Source organism: Somniosus microcephalus, chromosome 30 (genome assembly GCF_052327205.1).
Source record: "Somniosus microcephalus isolate GS21.2 chromosome 30, FLI_Smic_1.0, whole genome shotgun sequence".
NCBI lineage: Eukaryota > Metazoa > Chordata > Chondrichthyes > Squaliformes > Somniosidae > Somniosus > Somniosus microcephalus.
The window spans coordinates 42,914,712-42,931,794 of record NC_141016.1 but is presented as its reverse complement, the minus strand read 5'-3'; the positions used below and the strand labels follow the sequence as shown (position 1 = coordinate 42,931,794).

The 17,083-nt window shown below is 54.4% G+C and overlaps 1 protein-coding gene and 1 long non-coding RNA gene across 2 annotated transcripts in view; one reads left to right on the top strand and one right to left on the bottom strand.

Annotated features, from left to right (window-relative positions):
• Positions 1–498: 498 nt before the first annotated feature.
• On the bottom strand, positions 499–13,188 carry LOC147098178 (uncharacterized). The gene is made up of 3 exons (XR_015074234.1): positions 13,106–13,188; positions 10,532–10,599; positions 499–775 (listed from the first exon to the last, which is right to left on the bottom strand). It is a non-coding gene; the product is annotated as an uncharacterized LOC147098178 (long non-coding RNA).
• Positions 13,189–13,323: 135 nt separating this feature from the next.
• Positions 13,324–17,083, top strand: part of LOC147098177 (transmembrane protein 150A-like) — a 36,234-nt gene continuing 32,474 nt past the window's right edge. The window contains exon 1 of the mRNA XM_085970837.1: positions 13,324–13,342. Within this exon, the coding sequence (XP_085826963.1) occupies positions 13,324–13,342 (19 nt within the window). The remainder of the gene's footprint in view (positions 13,343–17,083) is intronic.

Sequence of the window (17,083 nt, the reverse complement as noted above, 5' to 3'; positions counted from 1 at the left end):
AGCACCTAGACCAGGTGGAGATATTCCTCATGCGTGAGCCTGGACAATGTCAGTTAACTCTTCGAACACAGGAGGCTTCACGCATCAGCTCAGGACTGGAAGCTCTGGTTGCCATGTTGGATAATAATAACTTTTAACAATTATGTAACGTATATATTAATTTCCCTTCTCCCCATTTCCCCCCCTTCCCAATACATCGCTAAAATGGTCATTCTTCATTTGAGAGCCTTTGGATGGAGCGTTTGCGGTAAGCTACTCGACTGGGCGGACCATTCTTCGGGCAGTGACGACCCTCTGGGATCCCACCCAAGTGACCATTCTTCATGAGTGAACTAAGTCAGGGGGGTTAATCTGCCATTGAGACAATCAGAGCTGGGCCCAGTCGGCTCATCGCCCAATGCCACACATGCACCTGATCAGATGGTGAATTGTAACAACAGATCCGCTAACTCAGCAAAGACCAGTGACCGAATGCTAAATCTTGTGGTCTATGTGGCTTAGTGCGGCACTAGTGGGAGTCAGTCAAAAGGTCATCGAAGGTGTGATCAGAAACTTAATCCCCATGGCTTGTAGAAAGGGCCCAGCACAAAGAGTCACTGAAAAAATGTGTTACTTGCTGCAAAAGGGTAAATCGAACAGGGTCTTACTTGGAAATTTCCAACCATGACCAGACCGACTCCATTAATGCAGCCAGTGACCAGGGCTCCGGTGTTGATCCACGTGGGTCGGCACCTCTCCAGAATCTGACCGTAGCGTAGAACACAGATCACGACCACTGGATGGACACAAGAAACACAGCCAGTCATTAGTCAGGACAGTCCCAACACCAGACACAAGCAGGAGTTAGGACAGTCCCTCTCACTGGACACGGGCGATAGTTGGGACAGTCCCATCATTGGACACGGGCGATAGTTGGGACAGTCCCTCTCACTGGACACGGGCGATAGTCGGGACAGTCCCATCACTGGACACGGGCGATAGTCGGGACAGTCCCATCACTGGACACGGGCGATAGTTGGGACAGTCCCATCACTGGACACGGGCGATAGTTGGGACAGTCCCATCACTGGACACGGGCAATAGTTGGGACAGTCCCTCTCACTGGACACGGGCGATAGTCGGGACAGTCGCATCACTGGACACGGGCGATAGTTGGGACAGTCCCATCACTGGACACGGGCGATAGTTGGGACAGTCCCATCACTGGACACGGGCGATAGTTGGGACAGTCCCATCACTGGACACGGGCGATAGTTGGGACAGTCCCATCACTGGACACGGGCGATAGTTGGGACAGTCCCATCACTGGACACGGGCGATAGTCGGGACAGTCCCATCACTGGACACGGGCGATAGTCGGGACAGTCCCATCACGGACACGGGCGATAGTCGGGACAGTCCCATCACTGGACACGGGCGATAGTCGGGGCAGTCCCATCACTGGACACGGGCGATAGTCGGGACAGTCCCATCACTGGACACGGGCGATAGTCGGGACAGTCCCATCACTGGACACGGGCGATAGTCGGGACAGTCCCATCACTGGACACGGGCGATAGTCGGGACAGTCCCATCACTGGACACGGGCGATAGTCGGGACAGTCCCATCACTGGACACGGGCGATAGTCGGGACAGACCCATCACTGGACACGGGCGATAGTCGGGACAATACCATCAGTGGACACGGGCGATAGTTGGGACAGTCCCATCACTGGACACGGGCGATAGTCGGGACAGTCCCATCACTAGACACGGGCGATAGTCGGGACAGTCCCATCACTGGACACGGGCGATAGTCGGGACAGTCCCATCACTGGACACGGGCGATAGTCGGGACAGTCCCATCACTGGACACGAGCGATAGTTGTGACAGTCCCATCACTGGACACGGGCGATAGTTGTGACAGTCCCATCACTGGCCACGGGCGATAGTCGGGACAGTCCCATCACTGGACACGAGCGATAGTTGGGACAGTCCCATCACTGGACACGAGCGATAGTTGGGACAGTTCGTATCCTTAGACATAAACAGTCAGAGTCAGAGAGTCACAGAAGGAGGCCATTCGGTCCATCGAGTCTCTGCCGGCTCTGTGTAGAACAATCCAGTGTCCCATTCCCCCGCTCTATCCCCGTAGCCCTGCAAGTTTATTTCCCTCAAGTGCCTATCCAGTCTCCCCTTGAAAATATTGAGTGTCTCCACTTTCACCACTTCCGTCGCCAGCGAGTTCCAGGTCCTCCCCACTCGCTACATAAAAGTTTTCCCTCACATCCCCCCTGATCAGCTTAAGTTTTTTTTGGAGAATTTTTGCATTAATCAATTTGAGTCACATCATGTAGGGAAATGAAATATTTCTGGGTCTCACTGTCATCACCCAGCACTCCAGGTTCTGATCCAGCCTTGGATAAATGCAAACTAAACCTCCCTCTTTGATGCCCTATCAAGCCACCCCTTCAAGCACTTCCACCTCTAGTTCAGATACAACACAGGTTAGATAGAGTAAAGCTCCCTCTACACTCTCCCATCAAACACTCCCAGGGCAGGTACAGCACGGGGTTAGATACAGAGTAAAGCTCCCTCTACACTCTCCCATCAAACACTCCCAGGGCAGGTACAGCACGGGTTAGATACAGAGTAAAGCTCCCTCTACACTGTCCCATCAAACACTCCCAGGGCAGGTACAGCACGGGTTAGATACAGAGTAAAGCTCCCTCTACACTCTCCCATCAAACACTCCCAGGGCAGGTACAGCACGGGTTAGATACAGAGTAAAGCTCCCTCTACACTGTCCCATCAAACACTCCCAGGGCAGGTACAGCACGGGTTAGATACAGAGTAAAGCTCCCTCTACACTGTCCCATCAAACACTCCCAGGGCAGGTACAGCATGGGGTTAGATACAGAGTAAAGCTCCCTCTACACTGTCCCATCAAACACTCCCAGGGCAGGTACAGCACAGGTTAGATACAGAGTAAAGTTCCCTCTACACTGTCCCATCAAACACTCCCAGGGCAGGTACAGCATGGGGTTAGATACAGAGTAAAGCTCCCTCTACACTGTCCCATCAAACACTCCCAGGGCAGGTACAACACGGGTTAGATACAGAGTAAAGCTCCCTCTACACAGTCCCATGAAACACTCCCAGGGCAGGTACAGCATGGGGTTAGATACAGAGTAAAGCTCCCTCTGCACTGTCCCCATCAAACACTCCCAGGGCAGGTACAGCACGGGTTAGATACAGAGTAAAGCTCCCTCTACACTGTCCCATCAAACACTCCCAGGGCAGGTACAGCATGGGGTTAGATACAGAGTAAAGCTCCCTCTACACTGTCCCATCAAACACTCCCAGGGCAGGAACAGCATGGGGTTAGATACAGAGTAAAGCTCCCTCTACACTGTCCCATCAAACACTCCCAGGGCAGATACAGCACAGGTTAGATACAGAGTAAAGCTCCCTCTACACTGTCCCATCAAACACTCCCAGGGCAGGTACAGCACAGGTTAGATACAGAGTAAAGCTCCCTCTACACAGTCCCATCAAACACTCCCAGGGCAGGTATAGCACAGGTTAGATACAGAGTAAAGCTCCCTCTACACTGTCCCATCAAACACTCCCAGGGCAGGTACAGCATGGGGTTAGATACAGAGTAAAGCTCCCTCTACACTGTCCCATCAAACACTCCCAGGGCAGGAACAGCATGGGGTTAGATACAGAGTAAAGCTCCCTCTACACTGTCCCATCAAACACTCGCAGGGCAGGTACAGCACGGGTTAGATACAGAGTAAAGCTCCCTCGACACTGTCCCATCAAACACTCCCAGGGCAGGTACAGCATGGGGTTAGATACAGAGTAAAGCTCCCTCTACACTGTCCCATCAAACACTCCCAGGGCAGGTACAGCACGGGTTAGATACAGAGTAAAGCTCCCCCTACACTGTCCCATCAAACACTCCCAGGGCAGGTACAGCACGGGTTAGATACAGAGTAAAGCTCCCTCTACACTGTCCCATCAAACACTCCCAGGGCAGGTACAGCACAGGTTAGATACAGAGTAAAGCTCCCTCTACACTGTCCCATCAAACACTCCCAGGGCAGGTATAGCACAGGTTAGATACAGAGTAAAGCTCCCTCTACACTGTCCCATCAAACACTCCCAGGGCAGGTACAGCATGGGGTGAGATACAGAGTAAAGCTCCCTCTGCACTGTCCCCATCAAACACTCCCAGGCCAGGTACAGCACAGGTTAGATACAGAGTAAAGCTCCCTCTACACTGTCCCATCAAACACTCCCAGGGCAGGTACAGCATGGGGTTAGATACAGAGTAAAGCTCCCTCTACACTGTCCCATCAAACACTCCCAGGGCAGGAACAGCATGGGGTTAGATACAGAGTAAAGCTCCCTCTACACTGTCCCATCAAACACTCCCAGGGCAGGTACAGCACGGGTTAGATACAGAGTAAAGCTCCCTCGACACCGTCCCATCAAACACTCCCAGGGCAGGTACAGCATGGGGTTAGATACAGAGTAAAGCTCCCTCTACACTGTCCCATCAAACACTCCCAGGGCAGGTACAGCACGGGTTAGATACAGAGTAAAGCTCCCTCTACACTGTCCCATCAAACACTCCCAGGGCAGGTACAGCATGGGGTTAGATACAGAGTAAAGCTCCCTCTACACTGTCCCATCAAACACTCCCAGGGCAGTTACAGCACGGGTTAGATACAGAGTAAAACTCCCTCTACACTGTCCCATCAAACACTCCCAGGGCAGGTACAGCATGGGGTTAGATACAGAGTAAAGCTCCCTCTACACTGTCCCATCAAACACTCCCAGGGCAGGTACAGCACGGGTTAGGTACAGGGTAAAGCTCCCTCTACACTGTCCCATCAAACACTCCCAGGGCAGGTACAGCACGGGTTAGATACAGAGTAAAGCTCCCTCGACACTGTCCCATCAAACACTCCCAGGGCAGGTACAGCATGGGGTTAGATACAGAGTAAAGCTCCCTCAACACTGTCCCATCAAACACTCCCAGGGCAGGTACAGCACGGGTTAGATACAGAGTAAAGCTCCCTCTACACTGTCCCATCAAACACTCCCAGGGCAGGTACAGCACGGGTTAGATACAGAGTAAAGCTCCCTCTACACTGTCCCATCAAACACTCCCAGGGCAGGTACAGCATGGGGTTAGATACAGAGTAAAGCTCCCTCTACACTGTCCCATCAAACACTCCCAGGGCAGGAACAGCATGGGGTTAGATACAGAGTAAAGCTCCCTCTACACTGTCCATCAAACATTCCCAGGGCAGGTATAGCACGGGTTAGATACAGAGTAAAACTCCCTCTACACTGTCCCATCAAACACTCCCAGGGCAGGTACAGCACGGGTTAGATACAGAGTAAAGCTCCCTCTACACTGTCCCATCAAACACTCCCAGGGCAGGTACAACACAGGTTAGATACAGAGTAAAGCTCCCTCTACACAGTCCCATCAAACACTCCCAGGGCAGGTACAGCATGGGGTTAGATACAGAGTAAAGCTCCCTCTGCACTGTCCCCATCAAACACTCCCAGGGCAGGTACAGCACGGGTTAGATACAGAGTAAAGCTCCCTCTACACTGTCCCATCAAACACTCCCAGGGCAGGTACAGCATGGGGTTAGATCCAGAGTAAAGCTCCCTCTGCACTGTCCCATCAAACACTCCCAGGGCAGGAACAGCATGGGGTTAGATACAGAGTAAAGCTCCCTCTACACTGTCCCATCAAACACTCCCAGGGCAGGTACAGCACGGGTTAGATACAGAGTAAAGCTCCCTCTACACTGTCCCATCAAACACTCCCAGGGCAGGTACAGCACAGGTTAGATACAGAGTAAAGCTCCCTCTACACTGTCCCATCAAACACTCCCAGGGCAGGTATAGCACAGGTTAGATACAGAGTAAAGCTCCCTCTACACTGTCCCATCAAACACTCCCAGGGCAGGTACAGCGTGGGGTTAGATACAGAGTAAAGCTCCCTCTGCACTGTCCCCATCAAACACTCCCAGGGCAGGTACAGCACAGGTTAGATACAGAGTAAAGCTCCCTCGACACTGTCCCATCAAACACTCCCAGGGCAGGTACAGCATGGGGTTAGATACAGAGTAAAGCTCCCTCTACACTGTCCCATCAAACACTCCCAGGGCAGGTACAGCACGGGTTAGATACAGAGTAAAGCTCCCTCTACACTGTCGCATCAAACACTCCCAGGGCAGGTACAGCACGGGTTAGATACAGAGTAAAGCTCCCTCGACACTGTCCCATCAAACACTCCCAGGGCAGGTACAGCATGGGGTTAGATACAGAGTAAAGCTCCCTCTACACTGTCCCATCAAACACTCCCAGGGCAGGTACAGCACGGGTTAGATACAGAGTAAAGCTCCCTCTACACTGTCCCATCAAACACTCCCAGGGCAGGTACAGCATGGGGTTAGATACAGAGTAAAGCTCCCTCTACACTGTCCCATCAAACACTCCCAGGGCAGTTACAGCACGGGTTAGATACAGAGTAAAACTCCCTCTACACTGTCTAATCAAACACTCCCAGGGCAGGTACAGCATGGGGTTAGATACAGAGTAAAGCTCCCTCTACACTGTCCCATCAAACACTCCCAGGGCAGGTACAGCACGGGGTTAGATACAGAGTAAAGCTCCCTCTACACTGTCCCATCAAACACTCCCAGGGCAGGTACAGCACGGGTTAGGTACAGAGTAAAGCTCCCTCTACACTGTCCCATCAAACACTCCCAGGGCAGGTGCAGCACGGGTTAGATACAGAGTAAAGCTCCCTCGACACTGTCCCATCAAACACTCCCAGGGCAGGTACAGCATGGGGTTAGATACAGAGTAAAGCTCCCTCTACACTGTCCCATCAAACACTCCCAGGGCAGGTACAGCACGGGTTAGATACAGAGTAAAGCTCCCTCTACACTGTCCCATCAAACACTCCCAGGGCAGGTACAGCACGGGTTAGATACAGAGTAAAGCTCCCTCGACACTGTCCCATCAAACACTCCCAGGGCAGGTACAGCATGGGGTTAGATACAGAGTAAAGCTCCCTCTACACTGTCCCATCAAACACTCCCAGGGCAGGTACAGCACGGGTTAGATACAGAGTAAAGCTCCCTCTACACTGTCCCATCAAACACTCCCAGGGCAGGTACAGCATGGGGTTAGATACAGAGTAAAGCTCCCTCTGCACTGTCCCCATCAAACACTCCCAGGGCAGGTACAGCACAGGTTAGATACAGAGTAAAGCTCCCTCTACACTGTCCCATCAAACACTCCCAGGGCAGGTACAGCATGGGGTTAGATACAGAGTAAAGCTCCCTCTACACTGTCCCATCAAACACTCCCAGGGCAGTTACAGCACGGGTTAGATACAGAGTAAAACTCCCTCGACACTGTCCCATCAAACACTCCCAGGGCAGGTACAGCATGGGGTTAGATACAGAGTAAAGCTCCCTCTACACTGTCCCATCAAACACTCCCAGGGCAGGTACAGCACGGGTTAGATACAGAGTAAAGCTCCCTCTACACTGTCCCATCAAACACTCCCAGGGCAGGTACAGCATGGGGTTAGATACAGAGTAAAGCTCCCTCTGCACTGTCCCATCAAACACTCCCAGGGCAGTTACAGCACGGGTTAGATACAGAGTAAAACTCCCTCTACACTGTCCCATCAAACACTCCCCCATCAAACACTCCCAGGGCAGGAACAGCACGGGTTAGATACAGAGTAAAGCTCCCTCTACACTGTCCCATCAAACACTCCCAGGGCAGGAACAGCACGGGTTAGATACAGAGTAAAGCTCCCTCTACACTGTCCCATCAAAAACTCCCAGGGCAGTTACAGCACGGGTTAGATACAGAGTAAAACTCCCTCTACACTGTCCCATCAAACACTCCCAGGGCAGGAACAGCACGGGTTAGATACAGAGTAAAGCTCCCTCTACACTGTCCCATCAAACACTCCCAGGGCAGGTACAGCACGGGGTTAGATACAGAGTAAAGCTCCCTCTACACTGTCCCATCAAACACTCCCAGGGCAGGTACAGCACGGGTTAGGTACAGAGTAAAGCTCCCTCTACACTGTCCCATCAAACACTCCCAGGGCAGGTACAGCACGGGTTAGATACAGAGTAAAGCTCCCTCTACACTGTCCCATCAAACACTCCCAGGGCAGGTACAGCACGGGTTAGATACAGAGTAAAGCTCCCTCTACACTGTCCCATCAAACACTCCCAGGGCAGGTACAGCACGGGTTAGATACAGAGTAAAACCTCCTGCACTCTATTCCTTACAACACTTCTTAATTTAGTGCCAAATATTCAATTTTAAAGTAAAGAAAATACAAAGTTATGGGCCGTGAATGCAGGCATGAAGATAAATAATTCCGCACGATGCCCCTGCAGTCTCTAATGATCGGTGCTGCCAAAGCATGCACCAGCATTCCCTTCGAGATTTTCTCACTCCTCTGCTGATGTCAGACACATGTTGATGTAGTTTTATGGGTGCCCTCTATACCTTATCCAAGTGCCTATTCTTCACATTTGAGATTGGACAGTCAATGTGAGCCATGAGGTGAGCACTGCAGCTGTCTGACACCAACACCCAAAACAACAACTTCCATTTATATAGCGCCTTTAACAGAGAAAAACATCCCAACGTGCTTCACAGAGGCGTAATCAGAAAAAAATGGACAGCGAGCTAAAGAAGGATCCATTAGATGGGGTCACCAAATGCTTGGTGAAAGGGGTGGTTTAAGGAGGGTCCTCAAAGGAGAGGGAGGTGGCAAGGCGGAAAAGCGGAGGGATTTCGGGAGGAAATTCCAGAGCTTAGGACCGAGACAGCTGAAGGAACGGCGCCAATGGTGGGTCGAGGGGAGTGCAAAGAGACCAGTGTCAGAGAACGAGCGCGCGCCGGTGGATTGTAGGGCTGGAGAAGGTTATAGATGGATGAGGGGCAAGGCTGTGAAGGGATTTAAAAAAGGGATGAAAATGTTTAATTTGAGGCGTTGAGTGACTGTGCCGCGCACACTTTCCGGAAGGGCTCAGTGGATAGCACCTCCAACATGACTGTTATCTCTAGACTTGACTATTCCACCGCACTCCTGGCCGGTCTCCCATGTTCTACCCTTCGGAAACTTGAGCTCATCCAAAACTCTGCTGCCCGGTGTCCTAACTCGCCCCAAGTCCCGTTCACCCATCACCCCGGAGCTTGCTGACCTACACTGGCTCTCGGTTAAGCAACGTCTTCATTTTGAAACTCTCATGCGTGTTTTCAAATCCCTCCATGGCCTCGTCCCTCTCCATCTCTGTAATGTTCTCCAGCCCCTCAACCCTCCGAGATATCTGCGCTCCTCCAAATCTGGCCGTTTGAACATCCCCGATTTTAATCGCTCCACCATTGGTGGCCGTGCCTTCAGCCTAAGCTCTGGAATTCCCGGCCTAAACCTCTCCACCTCGCTTACCTCCTTTAAGATGCTCCTGAAAACCTACCTCTTTGACCAAGTTTTTAGTCAGCTGTCCTAATATCTCATTATGTGGCTCGGTGTCAAATTTTCTTTTATAACAAACCTGTGAAGTGCCTTGGGACGTTTTACTACGTTAAAGGCACTATATAAATACAAGTTGTTGTTGTTGTCAACACTGCTTCCACTTGTGGGCAAGTCCAGAACAAGGGGGCATTAATATAAGATAGCCACGAACAGATCAAATCAAAAAAATGAGGAGGTATTTCTTTCCATAGCGAGTGGTGAGAATGTGGAACTCGCTGCCACATGGAGTGGTTGAAGCAGAGAGCATTGACATATTTAAGGGGAGGCTTGCTGCAGACATGAGGGTGAAGAGAATAGAGGGATACAGGAGCAAGGTGGAAAGGGTAATTTGATAGTAGGAGGCTCGTGTGGAGTACAAACACTGGCATTGACTAGTTGGGCCAAATGGCCTGTTTCTGTGCTGTAATTCTCTGGAGCACAGACAGGGTTCAAACCAGGGGTTACCTTTATCTGAGAGACTCAGGTATACACTAGGTGGTGAATTTACCAACTTAGCCATTCAAGGTAGTTTCCCCTCCCCCTCGCTCTCATGGTTCAGTGCATCATGTGATGTAGTACTGAGCCATACAAACTCGGAAAACTCCCAAAGCTGGTCGGTGGGAACATTCCATTTCAGATTAAGTGGCTTTGGAGCTGCTACCATTAGCTTTTGGTCCAAGGTCGGGGCAGAATCTATCACAATATATCTCGTTCTATGGTGAAACCATTGGTCAGTATTCAAAAGCACCATGGGACGAAGGCAGCTTAGCAACAGCCCCACTTCCAACCTCAGCCATTGCCCAGCCTCTGCAGGGAAATTGATTTTCCACTGAAACAAGTGATCAAAAGTGACAGGAATAACTGATTCAGAATGGAAGTAATAAAGGTTTACCCTGTTTCCCAGTAAGCTACAGTCCAGTAGCCTCTCCCAGTAATGAACAAGCGGATGACTTACCCATAAAAGCACCCACATTGCCAATTAAACTGAAGAGGCAGCTTTCAGGAGGGTACGAGCCACATTTACTGTCAAGAAAATATAAAAGCAGTTAGTGTGAGGTTTGATTCGATAACCGGTTCCAATATTTTCCGCTCCTGAAGGTATTTATCTTGTTGGGTTACAGTTCCCCAGGTGCTGCAGTCTACCCACATCCCTCACAAGTGGCCATTGATCATACCAGAGCTTAGAAGGGAGTGTCACAGGACTACTTGAACACGGGTTCGCCAGGTCAAGTCCAGTCCTGCCTTTCTGACCAGGAGCCCACATTTGCAAACTTTGCAGCAGGAGTTGTCCGCGGTGATGTAAAAAGGGGGGCTGACTGGCAGTTTCCTCTCCTTAGCCGCGTTGCCTTGTGTGTGCACATTATTGGTCTCCCCATTTTATACCCAGTGTCGTCACTGAGTGCCTCTTATCTAGCAAGTAATCAAACAACAGCAAGGAGGGAGGGTACAAAGAATACTCGCACCACAAAGCACTGATGCACAAGTTACCCCAAAGCAACTCATTCGCCCCCTCACAACCAGCTCAAAAATGGAAGGGTGGAGGCCTACAGGCAGATTACCCGCTTGACGGGGTGGAGGGGTGAAGAAAGGAATGTGTGTATAACTCAGGGGTTGGAGTGGGGTGGGGGGGGGGGTCCATAAGAGAACTCGAATGTAAATGCAAATATGTTTGAAAGTGGGAAAGGAGGCAGAGTTTATAAAAATCATAAACAGAGTAAAGCATTCCAAGTACAGTCTGAAATTTTTTAAATTCTCTCCAACCCACTAGTACTGAAACTTAACCCAAGTTAAACTTTAATGATTAATTTTAATAAGAGTAGTTTCCACAGGCAGGAGGGTCGGTAACCAGAGGACACAGATTTAAGATAATTGACAAACGAACCAGAGCGGAGATAAGGAGAATTTTTTTTTTTTTTTATAAACACAGCGAGTTAGGGAATAGTGCCAGAGGACTGGCAGACAGCTAATGTGATTCCTATATATAAAAAGGGAGATAGAACAAGCCCAGGGAACTATAGACCAATTAGCTTAATGTCAGTGGTAGGAAAGATAATGGAATCCTTAGTGAAAGATGTAATAGAAAAACATCTAGAAACTGAAAATATAATATAGTCAATACAGATTCCAAAAGGGAAGGTCATGCTTGACCAACCTTATTGAATTCTTTGAAGAAGCAGTAGAAAGGGTAGATGAGGGTAATGCAGTAGATGTAATATATTTGGATATCCAAAAAGCCTACGATAAGGTACTGCACAGCAGACTCATGACGAAAGTCAGACGTGCGGAATCAAGGGACAAGTAACAGAATGGATAGCAAACTGGCTACAAACCAGAAAACAGAGAGTAGGGGTTAAAGGTAGTTACTCAGACTGGCTAAAGGTGGGAAATGGTGTTCCACAAGGATCACTGTTGTTCACCATTTACATAAACCATTTGGACTCGGGAATCAGAAGTACAATTTCAAAATTTGCGGATGACACTAAATTGGCTTTGTAGTTAATATAGAGGACTGTGACAAAATCCAGGAAGACATTAATAAACTTACAGAATGGGTGTGTAATTGGCAAATGAACTTCAATATACAGTAGATTAATTGTGAGGTGGCACATTTTGGTAGGAAGAATAAGGAGGCCACATACTCCTTGGAAAATAAGTCTGTGGGGTAGAGGAACAGAGGGATCTGAGGGTATAGATACACAAATCACTAAAAGTAGTGACGCAGGTTAATAAGGCCATTAAAAAAAGGAAACAAAGCCCTGGGGTTCACTCCTAGAGGGATAGAATTGAAAAGCAGAGAAGTTGTGTTAAACTTGTATTGAGCCTTGGTTAGACCACACTTGGAATACTGTGAGCAGTTCTGGTCTCCATCTTATAAAAAGTATATAGAGGGACCAGAGAAGGTGCAAAAAAGATTTGTGAGAATGATACCAGAAGTGAGAGGTTATACCCATCAGGAAAGACTGAACAGCCTGGGGCTCTTTCCTCTAGAAAAAAGATTGAGAGGTGACCTAATAGAGGTCTTTAAGATTATGAAAGGGTTTGATAGGATAGACGTAGAGAAGATGTTTCCACTTGTGAGCGAGACCAGAACTAGGGGCCATAAGTATAAGATAGTCATTAATAAATCCAATAGGGAATTCAGGAGAAACTTCTTTACCCAGAGAGTGGTGAGAATGTGGAACTCGCTACCACAGGGAGTGGTTGAGGTGAATAACATCGATGCATTTGAGGGGAAACTAGATAAAAACATGAGGGAGAAGGGAAAAGAAATCAGAAATAAAAACAAAAATTGCTGGAAGTCAGGACATGCTGGAAATACAGAATAATCAGCCTCAGAAAGACAAGTTAGCATCTCATGCGGGATCACTCGTCCCAGCTCCTCACTGAAAAGAACTGACAAAAGGCCGACTTGAAATGTTAACCTGCCTTTTCTCTTTCCTATATTGACAGATCTGCTGTGGATTAGCAGCGTTTGTGGTCAGACAATTTGTGGTTCATGCAGCTTTATTGAATGGAATCTCTCGCCTACCTGACCAGTGGGATATCCTGAATAGTGCAGCAACTTTTCGGGAATCCGTGCTTTGAGGTGTCCTCAGAGCAGGACTCGTTATATAACCTTGGGAATAAAAGAAAAAGCTCGTCAGCAGAAAACCAGCTTTAAAATGTATTCATTTGGAAATCGTTTGCGCTCATTTTCAAGGGCACGGATTCTGAAGTGAGCGTGTGTGGCCTATAGTACCAATCAGCATGGTGCCCAATGAGCAAGGTCAGTCACAGGGCCAGGTGTAATGGATTCTACTCACACACTGCCAAGGCAACCAGCAAACAGTTCATACTACACATTAATAAGAGCAGGGTGAGGGCAGGAATTCATCTCCTGCCATCAGTTCAGAGCATTTCACAAACAAAAATATGACATTGAATCAACTCCTTATTGAGCCAGTATCACTGGACTGCAACAAAACTATAATTTACTGATCATACACGCAAGCAAACACAAGTTGCCACTCCTGATTACTATCCAGTGATGCTTGCTGGAAGGTATGCGTCGATGTCAGGTGAAGACAGAAAGAAGCTCGGTTGTGATGCCTCCCCATAACCTGCCCACACACACTATCGCGGCTCGCACATTCAAAATGGCCACTTGGAGAGGGGCCTAAATTCTGACCGTTGGCCGTGGAATTGTACCCCAGCAAAAGTCCATTCATAGGGGGGGAGGAGGAGGGGGAGGGGGAGGAGGGAGGGAGGAGGGAGGGGGGAGGGGGAGGGGGAGGAGGGAGGGGGAGGAGGGAGGAGGGAGGAGGGAGGGGGGAGGGGGAGGAGGGAGGAGGGAAGGGGGAGGAGGGAGGAGGGAGGGGGGAGGGGGAGGGGGAGGGGGGAGGGAGGGGGGAGGGGGAGGGGGAGGGGGGAGGGGGAGGAGGGAGGGGGAGGAGGAGAGGGAGGGGGAGAGGGGGGAGAGGGGGGGGGAGAGGGGGGAGAGGGAGGGGGAGAGGGGGGGGGAGAGGGGGGGGAGAGGGGGGGGAGGGGAGAGGGGGGGGAGGGGAGAGGGGGGGAGGGGAGGGGGGGAAGGGGAGGGGGGAGGGGGGAGGGGGGGAGGGGGGGAAGGGGAGGGGGGGAGGGGGGGAAGGGGAGGGGGGGAAAGGGGGGGAAGGGGAGGGGGGGAAAGGGGGGGAAGGGGAGGGGGGGAAAGGGGGGGAAGGGGAGGGGGGGAAAGGGGGGGAAGGGGAGGGGGGGAAAGGGGGGGAAGGGGAGGGGGGGAAAGGGGGGGAAGGGGAGGGGGGGAAAGGGGGGAAGGGGAGGGGGGGAAAGGGGGGGGAAGGGGAGGGGGGAAAGGGGGGGAAGGGGAGGGGGGGAAAGGGGGGGAAGGGGAGGGGGGAAAGGGGGGGAAGGGGAGGGGGGAAAGGGGGGGAAGGGGAGGGGGGAAAGGGGGGGAAGGGGAGGGGGGGAAAGGGGGGGAAGGGGAGGGGGGGGAAGGGGGGGGAAGGGGAGGGGGGGGAAGGGGGGGGGAAGGGGAGGGGGGGAAGGGGGGGGGAAGGGGAGGGGGAAAGGGGAGGGGGGGAAAGGGGAGGGGGGGGAAAGGGGAGGGGGGGAAAGGGGAGGGGGGGAAAGGGGGGAAAGGGGAGGGGGGGAAAGGGGAGGGGGGGAAAGGGGGGGAAAGGGGAGGGGGGGAAAGGGGGAAAGGGGAGGGGGGGAAAGGGGGGAAAGGGGAGGGGGGGAAAGGGGGGAAAGGGGAGGGGGGGAAAGGGGAGGGGGGGAAAGGGGGGAAAGGGGAGGGGGGGAAAGGGGGGAAAGGGGAGGGGGGGAAAGGGGGGAAAGGGGAGGGGGGGAAAGGGGAGGGGGGGAAAGGGGGGAAAGGGGAGGGGGGAAAGGGGAGGAAAGGGGAGGGAAAGGGGAGGGGGGGAAAGGGGAGGGAAAGGGGAGGGGGGGAAAGGGGAGGGAAAGGGGAGGGGGGAAAGGGGAGGGGGGGAAAGGGGGGAAAGGGGAGGGGGGGAAAGGGGGGAAAGGGGAGGGGGGGAAAGGGGGGAAAGGGGAGGGGGGGAAAGGGGGGAAAGGGGAGGGGGGGAAAGGGGGGAAAGGGGAGGGGGGGAAAGGGGGGAAAGGGGAGGGGGGGAAAGGGGAGGGGGGAAAGGGGGAAAGGGGAGGGGGGAAAGGGGAGAAGGGGGGGAAAGGGGAGGGGGGGAAAGGGGAGGGGGGGAAAGGGGAGGGGGGGAAAGGGGAGGGGGGAAGGGGGAAAGGGGAGGGGGGGAAAGGGGGAAGGGGAGGGGGGAAAGGGGGAAAGGGGAGGGGGGAAAGGGGGAAAGGGAGGGGGGGAAAGGGGGGAAAGGGGAGGGGGGGAAAGGGGGGAAAGGGGAGGGGGGGAAAGGGGGGAAAGGGGAGGGGGGAAGGGGGGAAAGGGGAGGGGGGGAAAGGGGGAAAGGGGGGGGGGGAAAGGGGGGAAAGGGGAGGGGGGAAGGGGGGAAAGGGGAGGGGGGAAAGGGGAGGGGGGAAAGGGGGGAAAGGGGAGGGGGGAAGGGGGAAAGGGGAGGGGGGGGAGGGGGGAAAGGGGAGGGGGGAAGGGGGGAAAGGGGAGGGGGGGAAAGGGGGGAAAGGGGAGGGGGGGAAAGGGGGGAAAGGGGAGGGGGGGAAAGGGGAGGGAAAGGGGAGGGGGGGAAAGGGGGGAAAGGGGAGGGGGGGAAAGGGGGGAAGGGGAGGGGGGAAAGGGGGGAAGGGGAGGGGGGGAAAGGGGGGGAAGGGGAGGGGGGGAAGGGGGGGAAGGGGGGGAGGGGGGGAATGGGGGGGGAAGGGGGGGGAGGGGGGGGGAAAGGGGGGGGGGAGGGGGGAAAGGGGGGGAAGGGGAGGGGGGAAAGGGGGGGAAGGGGAGGGGGGGAAAGGGGGGGAAGGGGGGGGTGGGGAAGGGGGGGGGAAAGGGGGGAAGGGGGGGGGGAGGGGGAAGGGTGGGGGGAAGGGGGGAAGGGGGGGGGGGAAAGGGGGGGAAGGGGAGGGGGGGAAAGGGGGGGAAGGGGTGGGGGGGAAAGGGGGGGGAAGGGGAGGGGGGGATGGGGGGAAGGGGAGGGGGGAAAGGGGGGGAAGGGGAGGGGGGGAAAGGGGGGGAAGGGGAGGGGGAGGGGGGGAAGGGGTGGGGGAAGGGGGAGGGGGGGGAAGGGGGGGAAAGGGGGGAAGGGGAGGGGGGGAAAGGAGGGGGGAAGGGGAGGGGGGGATGGGGGGGGGGGAAGGGGAGGGGGGGAAGGGGGTGGGGGGAAGGGGGGGGGGGAGGGGGGGAGGGGAGGGGGGGGGGAAGGGGGGGGAAGGGGAGGGGGGGAAAGGGGGGAAGGGGAGGGGGGGGAAGGGAGGGGGGGAAGGGGAGGGGGGGGAAAGGGGAGGGGGAGAGGGGAAGGGGGGGAAGGGGAGGGGGGAGAGGGGGAAGGGGGGGGAGGGGGGGAGGGAGGGGGGAGGGGGGGGAGGGGGGGGGAGGGGGGGGAAGGGGAGGGGGGGAAGGGGGGGGAAGGGAGGGGGGGAAGGGGAGGGGGGAAGGGGGAGGGGGGGAAGGGGGGGGGAAGGGGGGAAGGGGGGGGGGAAGGGGAGGGGGGAAGGGGGGAGGGGGGAGGGGAAAGGGGGGGAAGGGGAGGGGGGGAAAGGGGGGAGGGAGGGGGGGAAGGGGAGGGGGGAAAGGGAGGGGGGAGGGAGGGGGGGGAAGGGGGGGAAGGGGAGGGGGGGGAAGGGGGGGGAAGGGGAGGGGGGGAGGGGGGGGAAAGGGGGAGGGGGGGAAGGGGGAGGGGGGGGAAGGGGGAGGGGGGGAAGGGGGAGGGGGGAGGGGGGAAGGGGGAGGGGGGAGGGGGGGAAGGGGGGAGGGGGAGGGGGGGAAGGGGGAGGGGGGGAGGGGGGGAAGGGGGAGGGGTGGGGGGGAGGGGGGAGGGGGGAAAGGGGGGGAGGGGGGGAGGGGGGGGGAGGGGGGGAAGGGGAGGGGGGGGGGGAAGGGGAGGGGGGGAGAGGGGAGGGGGGGAAGGGGAGGGGGGAGAGGGGGAGGGGG